Source organism: Chlorocebus sabaeus, chromosome 9 (genome assembly GCF_047675955.1).
Source record: "Chlorocebus sabaeus isolate Y175 chromosome 9, mChlSab1.0.hap1, whole genome shotgun sequence".
NCBI classification, from domain to species: domain Eukaryota; kingdom Metazoa; phylum Chordata; class Mammalia; order Primates; family Cercopithecidae; genus Chlorocebus; species Chlorocebus sabaeus.
In genome coordinates, this window is record NC_132912.1 from 22,941,009 (window position 1) to 22,957,487 (window position 16,479).

Below are 16,479 nucleotides of genomic sequence, written 5' to 3' on the forward strand. Positions count from 1 at the left end.
TATAGGCAGATAGAGAAAAATTAATGGGTTCTCAAGCATAATAGCAGAAGACAAAGCTGAATGATAGATGAATGCTACTGAGTCAGAATTAGCGAAAGAGACAGGAGAGAACTTTCAAAAGTGATGAGAACACTTCTCTTCTGTCTAGATATAGTGGTAGCAGGTAGCAGGTAGCAGCAGGCATTTCTCCAGCTACAATAACTATGAAAAGCAGATGGACTTAAAACTACAATTGAAGAGCTTTGGAAAGGCAAATTAAAAAGACTGATAATACCAAGCACTGGTGAGGATGTAGAGCAACTGGAACTCTCATTCATAGCTGGTGGGAAAGTAAATTGATAAAACCGCTTTGGAAAACTGTTCAACAGTACCTATGAAAGGGAAATATATGTCTACCCTATGACTCATCAATTCCATTCCTAGATATATACCCAAGAGAAATGAATGTATATATCCACAAAAAGACATGTAAAAGAATATTCATTGTGATTTATGATTTCCTCAAACTGGAAAGAAAAGAACCCAAACTGGTATATTTATATAATGGAATACATTATATAGCCATAACAAATATGACTTAGCTATATAAGCAAAAATGTGAAAGAACTGCAATAGGTATTGCACTGAGCTAAAGAAAACAAATAAGAAGGAGTGAATGTTGTATGATTCTTTATATGAAGTTCAAAAATGGAAAATTAAGTGATTATTTTAAATAACTGAAGAGATAAAAGAATAATGATTCTCATGGGGGCAGGGTGGCTTAGGAAAGGAGTGTGAGGAAACCTTCAGAGATGCTAGAAATGTTCTATATCTTAGTTGGAGAGATCTGAATTAATATTCTTTAATAAAATTAAAGATCAAGTGGAAGAAATACCTAATAACACAAACAAACTGAGTCAATTTTGCTTTTTAATCCAATCTAACAGACTTAGTTGGATTTATTTACCCTAGTGATGTTTATTTTGATCATTGACATATTTTATTTTATTCCTATCATTCTATTTGAAGTTGTGGTTTTTCTTTGCTATGTTTTCATCTTGTAATTTCTTTTGTATTTTCTGTCCCTTTTCTGAATTGAGCAATTTTCCTTTGTTTCCCTTTCTTTCTGGCAGTGTGGAACTTTGGTTACTTGTTGGTAGCCTATCTATTAAATACACATTTTAACCTGCATTTTTTCTATTAATGTAAAAATAAAAAATAGCTAGGCAACATGCCTCCTTTTTAAAAACCAAAAATTTTATTTACCTGTTTTGTTGAAAAAAAAATCTGTTTTAATTCCAAGCTGCTATTAGTTTTTTTTTTTTCCTTATAAATCATTATTACTTCAGGAATCTTTTCTTAAGAATTGCATTGGCCGGGCAAGTTGGCTCATGCCTATAATGCCAGCACTTTGGGAGGCTGAGGCGGGCGGATTCCTGCAGTCAGGAGTTCGAGACCAGCCTGGAAAACATGGCAAAACCCCATCTCTACTAAAAATACAAAAAATCAGACACCTGTAATCCCAGCTACTCGGGAGGCTGAGACAGGGAGAATCGCTTGAACCCAGGAGGCGGAGGTTGCAGTGAGCTGAGATCGCACCATTGTACTCTAGCCTGGGCAACAGAGCGAGACTCCATCTCAAAAAAAAAAAAAAAGAAAGAAAGAAAAGAATTGTATTATGATTCACAACATCATCTGCAACATTTAGTAAGCTAAACAGCAGAATACATTTTACTGCATTTTTTGATCTACCACTGTTGTTTTTATATTTTGGTCCTCCCAAGTTTTGGCTGGAGATTTTGCCTGAGCAATTTGTTTAAGAGCGTATGGTTGATACACTTTTTGAGTTTGTGAATGCCCGAACATCTGAAAGATAACCTAGCCAGATATAAACCTTCCAGAGTCATAATCCTTTTCCCTTGGACCTTTGTTGATTATCTTCCATAAATAGTCAGGAGAAGGAAAGGTATAAGGTCATTTGCTGAGGTCTTTTTTCTTATTATTCAATATTATTTCTGCTTCTTGTTGTATATTTTCTGTTTGGTCAAGCTAATATTTTATCCACCATAAATAAACATTTATTCCCATTTTAAACCATCTTGTGTTATTTTCCCCATTTGCATATCCTTCCTTCTTATCGCCATCCATCCCATTTTATCTGTTCTTCAAATCATATCTGAAGTTCTATCACATCCATGGAGCTTTCTCTGTTTACCCCAGTTTCAAATTAATTTCCCCACTCTCATCATAGTATTTATTGTCTCTGCCATATGTTTTGCACTTCATAAAATCCTAGAATTTTATATCTGGAAGAGATCATACTCCAACTTCCTAACTTTTCAGATTGAAAAAAGCTGTGGTCAGTGAGCCACACGTGTCACTTGGGTGATGTGAAGTCCTCAGGAATTCTGGGGCTACCCTTTAAGACCTAAAGAAGATGGTTCTCAAGCCACAAACCCTAACTACATTCAGAAGTCCTTCCTTAAGATTTCTGTGGATTTCCAGGGCCTTCAGCTCTCCTGATCAGTGTTGCAGCCAGCATCCCAGCCATTGCTCTTGGCTCAGCTAGAGGCCAACTTTTCTCATTGGATCATGTCGAGAAACACAAGTGCCACCAACCTGTTGTACACAACTGACTTTTTACTGAAGATTTGTCTTCTCTAAAAGGGTCTAAGAGGTTTAAGAACAAGCAAGACTTTCGTAACTCTTATAGCTTCTAGTTTAGAGGGAGCCATAGAAAAATAGCAGCTTTACTTTCGGTGTTAGACAATGCTGTTCTGAAATTCAGCAGCCATTTCTCTCCAAAAGGGAAGTTTTATCCTGGCTATGTCCTTTCAGGTCATTGTTTCTTGCCATCTTCTTTCTTCTTTACTCTTCCAAACTCACACAATTATGTTTCCTTGGAGTAATCAGAGTAATGTATTTCTCCATTCTCTACCTAAAATGAAACAATCTTAAAAATATTCCATGACATAGTAAGATGTCTATCCAACACAAAGAACCAGCTAAAGCTTTGAAAAACAGTTTTTTCCCCTTATCCTAAGGAGAACTCCATCCATCATTAGTCTCTGGAAATGGAAGAAAAATAGTGTAATAATTTGCTTTCTCCTCAACCACAGAAAGCCTCTATGTGCTATGAACAACAGTTCATTTCAGTTACACATTTCGTTTCAATTACACATGAATTCTCAGGACACAGGTCTTCCTAGAGTCCTATACTTTTCTTTAGACTATATTATCATTTTCCCTGTTCCAGGTTTTATTCAATTTTACATTTTGTTATATGCTCTTTTCTAGTGCTTTATTGTTCTACATATGTAATTCCTGCTTTTCTAGAGTGTAGTGGTTGGAAAGCAAGTATTAATTATTGAGATGGTCATGAAATAAAATATATACAGGTATTCAAGGATTTTGTGTATTGAATAAGCATTATAATATGTCATTTGGTAAACATCTCTCATGCGCCAGATGACATGCTAAGTGCTTTACATACATGGCCTCTACTCCTTTCCTTGCTCCTTTGAGATAGTCATCAAACAGAAAAAGAAATTAACATTCTAGGAGCATAATTCACTTGATTCCACATGGCTAAATTGAGAAACTAGACCTGTCAGATTCCAAAACATTTTGCTCTTCCCACCATACCCCAGGCATTCCAGTGCTGACAATTGTTTCTCTAGTGGCTGATGTTTTTTAAATGAAAAACTTTGCGGTGCACTTATTGGGCAGTGACCACATCCTTTTTGCAAGATTACATTCTCTCTAAGTTTTAAGACCCATTCATTTTTAATGTGATTTTTAAAGCTCATATGTGAACCTGATAGTTTTCTTTCTGCCTTTCAGTTTGATCCATTAATGATTGAAAGCAAAAAAGCAGCCACTGTGGTGTTAATGCTTCGTTCTCCAGAAGAGGAAATTTTGGCTAAAGCATGTGAAGCCATTTATAAATTTGCTTTAAAAGGTTTGGACTTTTTTCAGTTTATCTTTCCATTTCATTAATTTCTTAAAATATTTACTACCTCTTAGGCACTTTTCTTCCTAGTCTTTAACTTATTTGCTGTCAGATGAATTATTTCAGATAACCAGAATATTATTTAATGCATTACCTAAAAGCAATCTCTCTCCCCGAGTGCCTAGCTTAATCTTAAGGAGTAATTTAGTCACTGGGTAGAACAGTCATTCTGAAAGTTTCATTGTGGTTTTAGAAATTGTAAATGTCAAAGAAACTAAAAGAACTCCTAATAGTCAAAGCTGGAACAATTAGAACAACAAAGTAAAGTAGTACTGGCTTATAATCCAAGTGGAAAATATGTATCCATGAGTCCATACTGATATAAACAAATGAATGAATAAATGGAAGAGAAGAGACAAATGATTCCTAAAAGTTTATGTAGACACTCTTGACTTCAAGAAGGTGAAATATAACTCCCCACTCTTTGAGTGGGAGATGCACAGAGTGATTTATATCCAAACAGTACAACATAGAACTGGGGGAAAATAAGCTTATAATGGATAAATCTGACAAACACTACACCTCAGCTAGGTGATCAAAATCAACACCACCCATCTGGGCATGGTGGCTAATGTCTGTAATCTCAGCACTTTGGGAGGCCAAGGTGGGTGGATCACTTGAGCCCAGGAGTTTGACACCAGCCTTGGCAATGTGTCAAAGTCCCCTCCCTACAAAAAAAAAAAAAAAAAAAAAAAAAAATACAAAAACTAGCCATGTGTGGTGGTGCATGATTGTAGTCCCAGCTACTAGGGAGACTGAGGTGGGAGGATCACTTGAGCCCAGGAGTTCAAGACCAGCCTTGGCAACATGGCAAAACCCCACCTCTACAAAAAATAAAAACATAAGTCATGTGTAACGGCACATGTCTGCAGTCCCAGCTACTCAGTAGCCTGAGGTGGGAGGACTCTTGACCCTGAGAGGCAGAAGTTGCAGTGAACTGAGATTGTGCCACTACACTCCAGCCTAGGCAACAGAGAGAGACCCTGTCTCAAAAAACAAACCAACCAACCAACCAAAAAAAAAAAAAAAAAAAAAAACCCACCAACTGTGATAAGTCCTAATAATAATAAGTGCCCTTGACATGTGATAAAAATGACACTTTATTTCTGTGTCATTTTTCTTAAAAATCCATAACCCCAGTCTAATAATGATTTTTAAAAATCAGACAAATCCTGGTTCAGGTACAAAATACCTAGCTGATGCTCCTCAAAACTGTCATGGCTATCCACAACAGCCAAGTTTGAGAAACTCACATAATGGAGGCATTATGACTAATGACATAGGACCCTGGGACAGAAAGAAGATGATAGGTTAAAACTAAGGAAATCCGAATAACTAAGTACTTTAGTTAATAATAGTGTCTTCATATTAGTTCATTACTTGTAAAAAATGTACCATACTAACATCAAATGTTAATAATAGGGGAAACTAGGTCTGAGGTATGTGCAAACTCTTGGTACTGTTTTTGTAACTTTTCTGTAAAACTAATGTTATAAAACAAAGCTTAAACACTGTAAACATTACATATCAGGTTCTATTGAAAAGTTTATTCATAGAGGATTTAAAAACATACAAGATGCTTATATTTTAGTGCTCATATTACTACAAATGGTAAGATTAGACTTTTATTATGTTGCATGACAGTTTAATTGAGAATATTAATTTAATTGAGAGTTTAGTGTAACTAAACTGATTTTTGTAATAAAACATTTCAAACTAATATAGGGACAATTTTGTTTTAAATAAATGATATTTGACATATTGTGTTGGAAATTGAATTAGAGAACAACAAATCATTCAATTAGCAAAGGGTACAATACTCACCTTGCTTTGTCACTCAGGTTATCATTGAGGATCCAGATTTAAACCAGAGTGTTTCTGGAAGGTACTATATCTTTTTGAATGGATGGTGTAGAATCCTGGGTCAAATTTCAGGGAGATATTGGATTGTGCATCTATGGCAGCATGAATCCCTTTCAGTCTAATAGAGTCATTATACATCATCTGGCTATCACATGTATCTAATTATATATCTCTTTTTGCATGACATGAAGAAATAAATAGGAATGTATTTCCTATGAAATCAATACAGAAATAATTTTAAATCTGATGTTTTATACCAGTAATGTTTTCTAAAATTAAAAAAAATATGATAGGACTTTGGCTTCTGGCCAAGATGGACCACTCTACTGCCTGAAACAATGAATGAAACAGACCCAATATGTGAAAGTAGAGTAGACTTACTCTATTGGTGGAAACAATGAAGGAAATAAACCAGATACATGAAATAACAGTTGACAAGACTATCAACATCAGACAATAAAGGGCAGTGACCACTGAGAGGCAGGAAACAAGGGAAGTAAACCCTATAATTGCTTCAGATTCTTGACTTCAGAGAGCTTTTTGGCCATAGCACTGGAACTCTCTGAGTTAAGAAGACAAACATGAAAGTCCAGAGAAATAAAGGCATTTAGAGTTTTCAGAACAGAGTAAAGGAGAGGAATGAGTTTCACAGAGGGAGAACTCAGGAGATCTGTAAAGGGTCCCATTCTTGTATTTAGAAGAGTAGTGAGCAGCATGTATATGTAAGGTAAATAGTTGGACAAAGAGGCAGCCAAAGGATTGGGGTAACAGTGCCTGGTGCTCACAGAGGTCTAGGAGTAGCGTGCCTGTTCCATTAGTCAGGCAGAAACCTCAGAATTCATGGAGCATTATGTAGAATACACAAAGGAGTCTTGCCTCAGTATGAGAAATAATTAGTCCTAGATTGCGCACTGTTCTAGTACCACCTAGTAAATATTAAAAGCAAGACTTGAAAGGATCAGGTTGCTTCCAAGTAACTTAATTTGTCCCTGAAAAAAATCTTAAGAATACAGAAATATCCATTGCCCAAGAAGGTAAAATTCACAATGTCTTGCATCCAATAAAAAAATTACTAGGCATGAAAAAAAGCAGAAAAAATGCATAAGATATAAATCAATGAGTAAATCAAATTGACCCAGATGTTAGAATTAGCAGGAAAAGACATTGAAAGATTAATTACAACCATGTTCTATATGTTTAGAAAGTAAAAACATGGAAGACCCGAATACAACTTCTAGAGATGAAAACTTCAATGTCTGAAATGAAAAATACATAGGCTTTGATTAAGGCAGATTAGACATTGCAGAATAAAAAGATTAATGAACTTATATGTGTAATTGGAGTCTCTGAAAAAGGGAGACAGAGACAGAAAAAACATTTGAAGAAATAATGGCCAAAGTTTCCCTAAGTCTGATGAAAACTCTAAGTACATGGATCCAAAAAGTTTGTCAAAACCCAAGTGCAAAGAATATGAAGCAAACTATGCCACAGTACATTAAAATCAAATTGCTTAAAACCAGTGATAAAGAGAAAATCTTAAAAGCAGCCAGAATCAGTAAAAACATGTTACATTCAAAAAAGATAAGGATGACAATAGATATTAAATAACAAATTATAAATAAGGATGATTTATCATCAGAAATTTCACAAGTGAGAACTCTATAGAGCAACAATCTTTAAAGAATAAAAGAAAAATAAAAACTTTCAACCCAGAATTACTATCCAGAAAAAAACTTTCAAAAACTTAGGTGAAATGAAGTTTTTTTTAAACATAAAAAAACTAAAATAATTTATTTCCAGCAGATCTACACTACTACTTATAATAAAAACAGGCCTTTTAGGCAGAAGGAAAATAACACTAGATGGAAATATGGATCTACAAAAAAGAATACAGAGTGCTAGAAATGACAACATATATGTTTTCTTTGTTATTTGAATCACTTCAAAAGCAAATTTATTATTTTAAAACAAAATAATCATATATTGTACAATTTGAAACATATGTATAAACAAAATATATGGCAACACCAGCCCCAAGGCAGAAAGGGAAAAAAATGGAAGTATACTATTGTTAGGATCTCATATGTGAAGTGCATTAATAGCACTTGAAAGTAGACTGTGATACATTAAAGATGTATACTGCAACCCTAATGAAACCACTAAAATAACAAAATAAAGGATAATATTAAATAAGAAAATGAAATAAAATGGAATAAGTAATATTCCTAGAATACATAGAAAAGAAGGCAGAATATGAAGAAAAAAGAAAACATAGAGGGGGCGGAGCAAGATGGCCAAATAGGAACAGCTCCAGTCTCCAACTCCCAGCGCCAGCGACACAGAAGACCGGTGATTTCTGCATTTTCAACTGAGATACTGGGTTCATCTCACTAGGGAGTGCCGGACAATTGGTGCTGGTCAGCTGCTGCAGCCCGACCAGCGAGAGCTGAAGCAGGGTGAGAGCTGAAGCAGGGTGAGGCATCCCCTCACCTGGGAAGCACAAGGGGGAAGGGAATCCCTTTTCCTAGCCAGGAGAACTGAGACACACAACACCTGGAAAATCGGGTAACTCCCACCCCAATACTGCGCACGTGGGCACACCAGGAGATTATATCCCACACCTGGCCGGGAGGGTCCCACGCCCACGGAGCCTCCCTCATTGCTAGCACAGCAGTCTGCCATCTAACCGCAAGGCAGCAGCGACGCTGGGGGAGGGGCGCCCACCATTGCTGAGGCTTAAGTAGGTAAACAAAGCCGCTGGGAAGCTCGAACTGGGTGGAGCTCACAGCAGCTCAAGGAAACCTGCCTGTCTCTGTAGACTCCACCTCTGGGGACAGGGCACAGATAAACAAAAGCAGCAGAAACCTCTGCAGACGCAAACGACTCTGTCTGACAGCTTTGAAGAGAACAGTGGATCTCCCAACACGGAGGTTGAGATCTCAGAAGGGACAGACTGCCTGCTCTAGTGGGTCCCTGACCCCTGAGTAGCCTAACTGGGAGACATCCCCCACCAGGGGCAGTCTGACACCCCACACCTCACAGGGTGGAGTACACCACTGAGAGGAAGCTTCCAAAGCAAGAATCAGACAGGTACACTTACTGTTCAGCAATATTCTAGCTTCTGCAGCCTCTGCTGCTGATACCCAGGCAAACAGGGTCTGGAGTGGACCTCAAGCAATCTCCAACAGACCTACAGCTGAGGGTCCTGACTGTTAGAAGGAAAACTATCAAACAGGAAGGACACCTACACCAAAACCCCATCAGTACGCCACCATCATCAAAGACCAGAGGCAGATAAAACCACAAAGATGGGGAAAAAGCAGGGCAGAAAAGCTGGAAATTCAAAAAATAAGAGCGCATCTCCCCCGGCAAAGGAGCGCAGCTCATCGCCAGCAACAGATCAAAGCTGGACGGAGAATGACTTTGACGAGATGAGAGAAGAAGGCTTCAGTCCATCAAACTTCTCAGAGCTAAAGGAGGAATTACGTACCCAGCGCAAAGAAACTAAAAATCTTGAAAAAAAAAATGGAAGAATTGATGGCTAGAGTAATTAATGCAGAGAAGGTCATAAACGAAATGAAAGAGATGAAAACCATGACACGAGAAATACGTGACAAATGCACAAGCTTCAGAAACCGACTCTATCAACTGGAAGAAAGAGTATCAGCGATTGAGGATCAAATGAATGAAATGAAGCGAGAAGAGAAAACAAAAGAAAAAAGAAGAAAAAGAAATGAACAAAGCCTGCAAGAAGTATGGGATTAGGTAAAAAGACCAAATCTACGTCTGATTGGGGTGCCTGAAAGTGAGGGGGAAAATGGAACCAAGTTGGAAAACACTCTTCAGGATATCATCCAGGAGAACTTCTCCAACCTAGTAGGGCAGGCAAACATTCAAATCCAGGAAATACAGAGAACGCCACAAAGATACTCTTCGAGAAGAGCAACTCCAAGACACATAATTGCCAGATTCACCAAAGTTGAAATGAAGGAAAAAATCTTAAGGGCAGCCAGAGAGAAAGGTCGGGTTACCCACAAAGGGAAGCCCATCAGACTAACAGCAGATCTCTCGGCAGAAATTCTACAAGCCAGAAGAGAGTAGGGGCCAATATTCAACATTCTTAAAGAAAAGAATTTTAAACTCAGAATTTCATATCCAGCCAAACTAAGTTTCATAAGTGAAGCAGAAATAAAATCCTTTACAGATAAGCAAATGCTTAGAGATTTCGTCACCACTAGGCCTGCCTTACAAGAGACCCTGAAGGAAGCATTAAACATGGAAAGGAACAACCAGTACCAGCCATTGCAAAAACATGGCAAAATGTAAAGACCATCGAGGCTAGGAAGAAACTGCATCAACTAACGAGCAAAATAACCAGTTAATATCATAATGGCAAGATCAAGTTCACACATAACAATATTAACCTTAAATGTAAATGGACTAAATGCTCCAATTAAAAGACACAGACTGGCAAACTGGATAAAGAGTCAAGACCCATCAGTCTGCTGTATTCAGGAGACCCATCTCACATGCAGAGACACACATAGGCTCAAAATAAAGGGATGGAGGAAGATTTACCAAGCAAATGGAGAACAAAAAAAAGCAGGGGTTGCAATACTAGTCTCTGATAAAACAGACTTTAAACCATCAAAGAACAAAAGAGACAAAGAAGGCCATTACATAATGGTAAAAGAATCAATTCAACAGGAAGAGCTAACTATCCTAAATATATATGCACCCAATACAGGAGCACCCAGATTCATAAAGCAAGTCCTTAGAGACTTACAAAGAGACTTAGACTCCCATACAATAATAATGGAAGACTTCAACACTCCACTGTCAAAATTAGACAGATCAACGAGACAGAAAGTTAACAAGGATATCCAGGAATTGAACTCATCTCTGCAGCAAGCAGACCTAATAGACATCTATAGAACTCTCCACCCCAAATCAACAGAATATACATTCTTCTCAGCATCATATCGCACTTACTCCAAAATTGACCACATAATTGGAAGTAAAGCACTCCTCAGCAAATGTACAAGAACAGAAATTATAACAAACTGTCTCTCAGACCACAGTGCAATCAAACTAGAACTCAGGACTAAGAAACTCAATCAAAACCACTCAACTACATGGAAACTGAACAACCTGCTCCTGAATGACTACTGGGTACATAACGAAATGAAGGCAGAAATAAAGATGTTCTTTGAAACCAACGAGAACAAAGATACAACACACCAGAATCTCTGGGACACATTTAAAGCAGTGTGTAGAGGGAAATTTATAGCACTAAATGCCCACAAGAGAAAGCAGGAAAGATCTAAAATTGACACTCTAACATCACAGTTAAAAGAACTAGAGAAGCAAGAGCAAACACATTCGAAAGCTAGCAGAAGGCAAGAAATAACTAAGATCAGAGCAGAACTGAAGGAGATAGAGACACAAAAAAGCCTCCAAAAAATCAATGAATCCAGGAGTTGGTTTTTTGAAAAGATCAACAAAATTGACAGACTGCTAGTGAGACTAATAAAGAAGAAAAGAGAGAAGAATCAAATAGACGCAATAAAAAATGATAAAGGGGATATCACCACCGACCCCACAGAAATACAAACTACCATCAGAGAATACTATAAACACCTCTACGCAAATAAACTAGAAAATCTAGAAGAAATGGATAATTTCCTGGACACTTACACTCTTCCAAGACTAAACCAGGAAGAAGTTGAATCCCTGAATAGATCAATAGCAGGCTCTCAAATTGACGCAATAATTAATAGCCTACCAACCAAAAAAAGTCCAGGACCAGATGGATTCACAGCTGAATTCTACCAGAGGTACAAGGAGGAGCTGGTACCATTCCTTCTGAAACTATTCCAATCAATAGAAAAAGAGGGAATCCTCCCTAACTCATTTTATGAGGCCAACATCATCCTGATACCAAAGCCTGGCAGAGACACAACAAAAAAAGAGAATTTTAGACCAATATCCCTGATGAACATCGATGCAAAAATTCTCAATAAAATACTGGCAAACCGGATTCAGCAGCACATCAAAAAGCTTATCCACCATGATCAAGTTGGCTTCATCCCTGGGATGCAAGGCTGGTTCAACATTCGCAAATCAATAAACATAATCCAGCATATAAACAGAACCAAAGACAAGAACCACATCATTATCTCAATAGATGCAGAAAAGGCTTTTGACAAAATTCAACAGCCCTTCATGCTAAAAACGTTCAATAAATTCGGTATTGATGGAACATACCTCAAAATAATAAGAGCTATTTATGACAAGCCCACAGCCAATATCATACTGAATGGACAAAAACTGGAAAAATTCCCTTTGAAAACTGGCACAAGACAGGGATGCCCTCTCTCACCACTCCTATTCAACATAGTGTTGGAAGTTCTGGCTAGGGCAATCAGGCAAGAGAAAGAAATCAAGGGTATTCAGTTAGGAAAAGAAGAAGCCAAATTGTCCCTCTTTGCAGATGACATGATTGTATATTTAGAAAACCCCATTGTCTCAGCCCAAAATCTCCTTAAGCTGATAAGCAACTTCAGCAAAGTCTCAGGATACAAAATTAATGTGCAAAAATCACAAGCATTCTTATACACCAGTAACAGACAAACAGAGAGCCAAATCATGAATGAACTTCCATTCACAATTGCTTCAAAGAGAATAAAATACCTAGGAATCCAACTTACAAGGGATGTAAAGGACCTCTTCAAGGAGAACTACAAACCACTGCTCAGTGAAATAAAAGAAGACACAAACAAATGGAAGAACATACCATGCTCATGGATAGGGAGAATCAATATCGTGAAAATGGCCATACTGCCCAAGGTTATTTAAAGATTCAATGCCATCCCTATCAAGCTACCAATGACTTTCTTCACAGAATTGGAAAAAACTGCTTTAAAGTTCATATGGAACCAAAAAAGAGCCCGCATCTCCAAGACAATCCTAAGCCAAAAGAACAAAGCTGGAGGCATCACGCTACCTGACTTCAAACTATACTACAAGGCTACAGTAACCAAAACAGCATGGTACTGGCACCAAAACAGAGATATGGACCAATGGAACAGAATAGAGTCCTCAGAAATAATACCACACATCTACAGCCATCTGATCTTTGGCAAACCTGAGAGAAACAAGAAATGGGGAAAAGATTCCCTATTTAATAAATGGTGCTGGGAAAATTGGCTAGCCATAAGTAGAAAGCTGAAACTGGATCCTTTCCTTACTCCTTATACGAAAATTAATTCAAGATGGATTAGAGACTTAAATGTTAGACCTAATACCATAAAAACCCTAGAGGAAAACCTAGCTAGTACCATTCAGGACATAGGCATGGGCAAAGACTTCATGTCTAAAACACCAAAAGCAACGGCAGCAAAAGCCAAAATTGACAAATGGGATCTAATTAAACTAAAGAGCTTCTGCACAGCAAAAGAAACTACCATCAGAGTGAACAGGCAACCTACAGAATGGGAGAAAATTTTTGCAATCTACTCATCTAACAAAGGGCTAATATCCAGAACCTACAAAGAACTCAAACAAATTTACAAGAAAAAAACAAACAACCCCATCAAAAAGTGGGCAAAGGATATGAACAGACATTTCTCAAAAGAAGACATTCATACAGCCAACAGACACATGAAAAAATGCTCATCATCACTGGCCATCAGAGAAATGCAAATCAAAACCACAATGAGATACCATCTCACACCAGTTAGAATGGCGATCATTAAAAAGTCAGGAAACAACAGGCGCTGGAGAGGATGTGGAGAAATAGGAACTCTTTTACACTGTTGGTGGGATTGTAAACTAGTTCAACCATTATGGAAAACAGTATGGCGATTCCTCAAGGATCTAGAACTAGATGTACCATATGACCCAGCCATCCCATTACTGGGTATATACCCAAAGGATTATAAATCATGCTGCTATAAAGACACATGCACACGTATGTTTATTGCAGCACTATTCACAATAGCAAAGACTTGGAATCAACCCAAATGTCCATCAGTGACAGACTGGATTAAGAAAATGTGGCACATATACACCATGGAATACTATGCAGCCATAAAAAAGGATGAGTTTGTGTCCTTTGTAGGGACCTGGATGCGGCTGGAAACCATCATTCTTAGCAAACTATCACAAGAACAGAAAACCAAGCACCGCATGTTCTCACTCATAGGTGGGAACTGAACAATGAGATCACTTGGACTCGGGAAGGGGAACATCACACACAGGGGCCTATCATGGGGAGGGGGGAGGGGGGAGGGATTGCATTGGGAGTTATACCTGATGTAAATGACGAATTGATGTGTGCTGACGAGTTGATGGGTGCAGCACACCAACATGGCACAAGTATACATATGTAACAAACCTGCACGCTATGTACATGTACCCTAGAACTTAAAGTATAATAAAAAAAAAAAAAAGAAAAAAGAAAACATGGAAAAATGGGGCATATAAAAAACAAATAACGAGATGGTGGATTTAAACCTAACCATATCAAAAATCAAATTAAATATAAATGTCCTAAATACCTTAACAGGGAGAAATTGGTATACTGGATAAAAAGCAAGAGTACACCACATGTCACCTTCAAAAATTGCACTTTATAGTTTTAGGTCTAACATTTAAGTCGTTAACCCATCTTGAATTAATTTTTGTATGAGATGTAAGGAAGGGATCCAGTTTCAGCTTTCTACATATGGCTAGCCAGTTTTCTCAGCACCATTTATTAAATAGGGAATCCTTTCCCCATTGCTTGTTTTTGTCAGGTTTGTCAAAGATCTGATGGCTGTAGATGTGTGGTATTATTCGTGGGGGCTGTATTCTGTTCCATTGGTCTATATCTCTGTTTTGGTGCCAGTACCATGCTGTTTTGGTTACTGTAGCCTTGTAGTATAGTTTGAAGTCAGGTAGCGTGATGCCTCCAGCTTTGTTCTTTTGGCTTAGGATTGTCTTGGCAATGCAGGCTCTTTTTTGGTTCCATATGAACTTTAAAGTAGTTTTTTCCAGTTCTGTGAAGAAAGTCATTGGTAGCTTGATAGGGATGGAATTGAATCTATAAATTACCTTAGGCAGTATGACCATTTTCACAATATTAATTCTTCTTATCCATGAGTATGGAATGTTCTTCCATTTGTTTGTGTCCTCTTTTATTTCGTTGAGCAGTGGTTTGTAGTTCTCCTTCAAGGGGTTCTCCTTCACATCCCTTGTAAGTTGGATTCCTAGGTATTTTATTCTCTTTGAAGCAATTGTGAATGGGAGTTCACTCATGATTTGGCTCTCTGTCTGTTATTGGTGTATAGGAATGCTTGTGATTTTTGTACATTGATTTTGTATCCTGAGACTGCTGAAGTTGCTTATCAGCTTAAGGAGATTTTGGGCTGAGACGATGGGGTTTTCTAAACATACAATCATGTCATCTGCAAACAGGGACAATTTGACTTCCTCTTTTCTTAAATGAATACCCTTTATTTCTTTCTCTTGTCTGATTACCCTGAACAGAACTTCCAATACTATGTTGAATAGGAGTGGTGAAAGAGGGCATTCCTGTCTTGTGCCAGTTTTCAAAGGGAATACTTCAAGTTTTTGTCCATTCAATATGATATTGGCTGTGGGTTTGTCATAAATATCTCTTATTATTTTGAGATATGTCCCATCAATACCTAGTTTATTGAGAGTTTTTAGCATGAAGGGCTGTTAAATTTTGTCAAAGGCCTTTTCTGCATCTATTGAGATAATCATGTGGTTTTTGTCTTTGGTTCTGTTTACATGCTGGATTACGTTTATTGATTTGTTTATGTTGAACCAGATTTGCATCCCAGGGATGAAGCCAACTTGATTATGGTGGATAAGCTTTTTGATGTGCTGCTGGATTTGGTTTGCCAGTATTTTATTGAGAATTTTTGCATCGATGTTCATCAGGGATATTGGTCTAAAATTCTCTTTTTTTGTTGTGTCTCTGCCAGGCTTTGGTATCAGGATGATGTAGGCCTCATAAAATGAGTTAGGGAGAATTCCCTCTTTTTCTATCGATTGGAATGGTTTCAGAAGGAATGGTACCAGTTCCTCTTTGTACCTCTGGTGGAATTCAGCTGTGAATCCGTCTGGTCCTGGACTTTTTTTGTTTGGTAGGCTATTAATTATTGCATCAATTTCAGAACCTATTATTGGTCTATTCAGGGATTCAACTTCTTCCTGGTTTAGTCTTGGGAGGGTGTATGTGTCCAGGATTTTATCCATTTCTTCTAGATTTTCTAGTTTATTTACATAGAGGTGTTTATAGTATTCTCTGATGATAGTGTGTATTTCTGTGGGATGGGTGGTAATATCTCCTTTATCATTTTTATTGCATCTATTTGATTCTTCTCTCTTTTTTTTTTAAATTTATTTATTATTATTAAACTTCAAGTTGTAGGGTACATGTGCACAACGTGCAGGTTTGCCACATATGTATACTTGTGCCATGTTGGTGTGCTGCACCCATCAACTCGTCATTTACATCAGGTATAACTCCCAATGCAATCCCTCCCCCAGATTCTTCTCTCTTTTCTTCTTTATTATTCTTGCTAGCAGTTCATCAATTTTTTGATCTTTTC

At 37.6% G+C, this 16,479-nt stretch overlaps 1 protein-coding gene across 2 annotated transcripts in view; it reads left to right on the forward strand.

Annotated features, from left to right (window-relative positions):
- ARMC3 (armadillo repeat containing 3) overlaps positions 1-16,479 on the forward strand; it is a 121,535-nt gene that overhangs the window by 14,234 nt on the left and 90,822 nt on the right. For both annotated transcript variants that reach the window (XM_008002495.3, XM_008002497.3), the window contains exon 3: positions 3,823-3,940. In XM_008002495.3, coding sequence (XP_008000686.3) covers positions 3,823-3,940 — 118 coding nt within the window. The remainder of the gene's footprint in view (positions 1-3,822; positions 3,941-16,479) is intronic.